Raw genomic sequence first — 4,782 nt, forward strand, 5'->3', positions numbered from 1 at the left:
TGGTTTGAGGGCTTTGAACATTTTTTCGAGCCATGTTATTATGTTGAAGTTTTTAATTTGTAAGTTTGTTATATACTAATTTTTTTTTGTATTTTATTGATTTAAGTATTCTTTTAAGAATATCATTGTATGTTGTGGTTGAAATTTTAATGTAAATTAGATTAGATTCATGTTATCGATCATATGTTATGGAAGGTGATATATATAATATTTAATTAACTATTGTATACATGTTTGTATGTTCATGTTGCTTCAAAACAATAATTAATTAAAAATCATGGATATGCCATATTATCCATATTATCCATGGAAGCCTTTTTTAAAATGCAAATTGTCTATCTTATCAATTTATATTTTAGTATATGTTTAACATTTTAATTATAATAATAAGTGTTTTTTAAAAGTTTCTTTCACTTATTAATAATAACAAGTGGTTTTAAAATTAATAAGCAATAATTATAAATAATAAAATCAAATTACATGGATATGTCATTTATCCATGCAAGTCTCTTTTAAAATGCAAATTGTCTATCTTATCACTTTATTATTTAGTGTATGTTTCACATTTTAATAATAATATTAAGTGTTTCTTCAAAGTCTTCTTTAACTTATTATTAATAATAAGTGGTTTAAAATTAATGAATAACAATTTTAAATGATAATAACATCAAATTATAAATTACATTTAACTATAAATAAATTGTATTTTAAATGAACATCATTATTGAAATTAGAAAATGATCGCATAAGTTAAAATATAATTAATCAATAATAATAATTGTTAAAAATAATACTAAATAGATAATTATATTTAATTCTATTAATAAGGAATGTGGGTTGATGTCAATGAATATTATTGTTTAAAATAATTGAGATTATATATATATATATATATATATATATATATATATATATAAATTAGTGTAACAATATTATGTCAAAGTTAATGTTAATAACATAACAATTTTAAGCATATATTTTTCAATATTTTAACAATATATTTTTAATCTTCGCTGCGCAACGCGCAAGAATTCGTCTAATTTATACATATATTTATGTTTTTTATCAATTTATCAAGGAAATGGTTGTGTTGTTGACAAACATGCATTTAATAATGTTGACAGTAGTCCACACTCCACCGCTGTCATTTCATCCTTCTTGATCCACACACACAGTGTATGTGAACACAACACAAACACATATTCTGCGATCACATCCCACAAGATTTCACACCCCCCAAAATAATGGACACCCAAAAGATCATATAACTTTACCTTCTACAATGCCTTTCTCTCATTCCTGAATTCCAAAAAAAGAAAAGAAAAAAAAAATCCTCAGTCGAACAACTTTTGCTTTTTCTTTAATCCCACACTCCAATTATCTACCTCTCTCTATCTGTTCTGCAAAAAAGTTTTTGGGGTTTTGCAGTGCAGCTCATGAAGAAATCATTGCTTCTAGTTGATGCAAATGAGTATCTTTTACTTCTTCTATTCGTTTCAGCTACCTGCTTCCTCACCTCATTCGCTTGCTCCAATGGCGGATGCCAGGTTTGTCAATTTTCCGTTTCTCTAAACCCGTGTTACTTTTCGCACCGATTTCTGTAGATCTATTCAATTTCGGTTTGATTTTATGCGAATTGTTGAATGTTTTGATTCCGAAATGTGAACAGATACTAGAATCGTGCTCTGCAGCGACTGATTGTGCACTTGGTTTGTATTGTGGTAATTGCGCTCAATCGGGGAAAACTCAGCCTTTTTGCATTAGAGGTCAAGCTAATGTCCCTACCTCCATTGTAAGTCCTTCCGAAATTGAACTCTTAATCACGCTTGTTAGTTTCAAATTTTAAGCTCACGTTTCAATGGTTTTGATCATTAATGGAGGTCAGATCGGTGGGTTGCCTTTCAACAAATACACATGGCTTGTAACACATAATGCGTTTTCCATTGTCGATGCTCCCCTCTTGACGGGTCCTGAGAGAATCACATTTTACAATCAAGAAGATTCTGTCACCAACCAGTTAAGAGTATGTTTATATTGATTTTTAAACACTTGTAATGGTTTTCTACTTTTCTTCAATTGTTATGATCAATGTGTTTACTTTTATCTGTTTAAATTGATGTTAGAATGGAGTAAGAGGATTAATGTTGGATATGTACGACTTTGAGAACGATATCTGGCTCTGCCACTCATTTCATGGCCAATGTTTCAACATCACTGCCTTTGTAATCATCTTTTCTCTCTCTCTCACCATTTCCATCTTTTCATATAAATTGTTCATACAAAAAGATCATAATTACATTAAGGAGTGAACGGATGTAACATAAATTATAAACCTGATTGTTTGAATTATATATTGTGAATAGCAACCTGCGATTAACACATTAAGGGAAGTGGAAGCGTTCTTGAGTTCAAATCCTAGTGAGATTGTGACAATTATAATAGAAGATTATGTTCATACTCCAAAAGGGTTGAATAAGCTATTCATGGATGCTGGTTTGGACAAATACTGGTTTCCGGTTTCCAAAATGCCCAAAAAAGGTGAGGATTGGCCGACTGTCACCAATATGGCACAAGACAATCATCGGTTGTTGGTTTTCACTTCTGATTCTTCAAAAGAAGCTTCTGAAGGTGTCGCTTATCAATGGAGATACATGGTGGAAAATGACCGTAAGTACAATTATTTGTCTTCTATGTGTGATTATAATATTTTTGCAAATTCTTTCAACAACCCCTGATCTTGCCCACACTAAATTAGGTACACAACAACCTGCTAAGATGTCTTTTACGCCAGCCAGCTAGCAGGCTGTTGTGTATCTAAGTCTCCCAACAACCCCTGAATTCGCTGGCCCACACAGCCTGCTAAGATGTCTTTTACGTCAGCTAACTAGCCGGCTGTTGTGTACCTTACTATTCCAACAACCCCTGAGCTGTCCCACGCTGATTTCAGGTACACAACAGCCTGCTAAGATGTCTTTTATGTTAGCTAGCTACCAGGCTGTTGTGTACGTTATTCTTCCAACAACCCCCGAGCTAGCCCACACTAAATTCAGGTACACAACAGCCTGTGAGCATGCTAGATAGATGTCTTTTATGTCAGCCAACTAGCAGGCTGTTGTGTACCTTATTCTTCCAACAACCCCTGACTGAACTGGCCCACACTGATTTCAGGTACACAACAGCCTGCTAAGATGTCTTTTTATGTTAGCTAGCTAGATCCTAATTTAATATGGGCAACCCTTTTGCATAAATATCTGATTAATTTCTTTTTCAGCTGGGGATCCGGGAATACAACAAGGGTCATGTCAAAATAGAAAAGAATCAAAGGCGCTTACTTCAAAATCATCATCTCTTTTTCTCCAAAATTATTTTCCAACAATGCCCGTACAAGCAGAAGCTTGCAAAGAGCATTCAACTCCATTGATGGACATGGTCGGGACCTGCTACAAGGCTGCTGGGAATGTTATGCCCAACTTCTTGGCTGTCAATTTCTACATGGTATTTTCCTAATGTCCTTACAAGGGTAAATTGGTCAATCTAGTATTATGCTAACTTGTAAGTTTATCAGAGAAGTGACGGAGGAGGTGTTTTTGATGCTTTGGATCGAATGAATGGCCAAACTTTATGTGGCTGTGTTTCCATCACTGCTTGCCAGGTCAGCATTCATATCTTTTTTATAATTAAATGCAAGAAATAGCAATTTACTTTCATTTATTATTATGACAACTTTTTTTTTTTCAGAAAATCTACTAAATTATGCACTAATAATAAAGAAACTGAAAGTACAATACAAATAAATAAAAGTATGTTGTTTTTTCTTTTATGTAGGCTGGAGCACCTTTTGGAACTTGTAGAAACAATGCGGTGTTGAATTCCACTTCACCAACGGGTCCTTCCGGAAGCTTTTCAGGAACTGTGCAGTTGACAGGATCTGCTTCTAGAATAAACCCTACGAGTTTTTTAGTCGTTTATGGATTTCAATTTTTCGTAATATTGTTGGTATTATATTTTAATAAATAAATATATATGTATAATATTGTGACTTCATATATTAAGTTAAAAATTAGACTAGTTATATATATACTTAATGCTCATTTAACACATCAAAATGTCAAGAAGCATGGTGGATGGATCATGAAGCGGAGTAATTTCAAATTTGGGTATGTTTAATTTTATTTTTTAACTCATGGCATTTTAAAACAAGTTGCATTTTAAATTATTATAAATTTAATTATTTTATCATTTTGTTGTGCTGGTTTTTTTGGTTTTACAGATAGTAAGTAGGGGAGATTGAGAAGTAGGATTCGGGAGTTGCTTGTTTTCGTTTATTCTGAAGTGTAATGTTCCCACTTTATCGCATGTTATATTATGAAAGGGTGATTTTAATTTTAATTTTTTTTTTCATCTTCATTAATCCACAATTAATTCCATCATTTTTCCATATACAATTTCCTATAACTTGTTTCCAATTTATAAGATATCCGAAACTGAAGTTCATCATCAAAGTTCATATGTTTTTTTTCCACGTTCGAGTCCAACATGTCCAATTAAATAAATCTGTGACCACGACCTTCATTTCACAATTGTATTAATTGGTGAATATTGTCTCAAATTGGATGCAAAATAGCTAAGATAATATCCGAACATATCAGTTTTTTATGTTTGTGTTGTGTATGATTGTTGATACGTAGTATTGTGTGTGTATAAATTATGATATTTCTCCTATAAACAATAATAAATGTGAATCCGAGATAATATTTAGTTATAACTAGTGGTGATGTTCCG

At 32.1% G+C, this 4,782-nt stretch overlaps 1 protein-coding gene across 1 annotated transcript; it reads left to right on the forward strand.

Moving 5' to 3' along the window:
* Positions 1 to 1,125: 1,125 nt before the first annotated feature.
* LOC145109185 (PLC-like phosphodiesterases superfamily protein) lies at positions 1,126 to 4,407 on the forward strand. Its single transcript, XM_079046297.1, has 9 exons — positions 1,126 to 1,547; positions 1,670 to 1,792; positions 1,886 to 2,023; positions 2,124 to 2,222; positions 2,364 to 2,667; positions 3,272 to 3,495; positions 3,566 to 3,652; positions 3,826 to 4,157; positions 4,271 to 4,407. The coding sequence occupies exons 1-8, from the start codon at positions 1,437 to 1,439 to the stop codon at positions 4,015 to 4,017; spliced, it is 1,278 nt and encodes a 425-aa protein (XP_078902423.1). The 5' UTR covers positions 1,126 to 1,436; the 3' UTR covers positions 4,018 to 4,157; positions 4,271 to 4,407.
* Positions 4,408 to 4,782: the final 375 nt, after the last annotated feature.

The sequence above is a fragment of the Lactuca virosa genome, chromosome 4 (assembly GCF_052849685.1).
Source record: "Lactuca virosa cultivar CGN04683 chromosome 4, Lactuca_virosa_CGN04683_v6, whole genome shotgun sequence".
NCBI classification, from domain to species: Eukaryota; Viridiplantae; Streptophyta; class Magnoliopsida; order Asterales; family Asteraceae; genus Lactuca; species Lactuca virosa.

Bases quoted from the DNA above. Each gene is read 5' to 3' on its own strand.
- LOC145109185 (XM_079046297.1), top strand. From the start codon at position 1,437: ATGAAGAAATCATTGCTTCTAGTTGATGCAAATGAGTATCTTTTACTT. The intron at 1,548-1,669 runs GTTTGTCAATTT...AAATGTGAACAG, and splicing joins GCTCCAATGGCGGATGCCAG to ATACTAGAATCGTGCTCTGC. The intron at 2,223-2,363 runs GTAATCATCTTT...TATTGTGAATAG, and splicing joins GTTTCAACATCACTGCCTTT to CAACCTGCGATTAACACATT.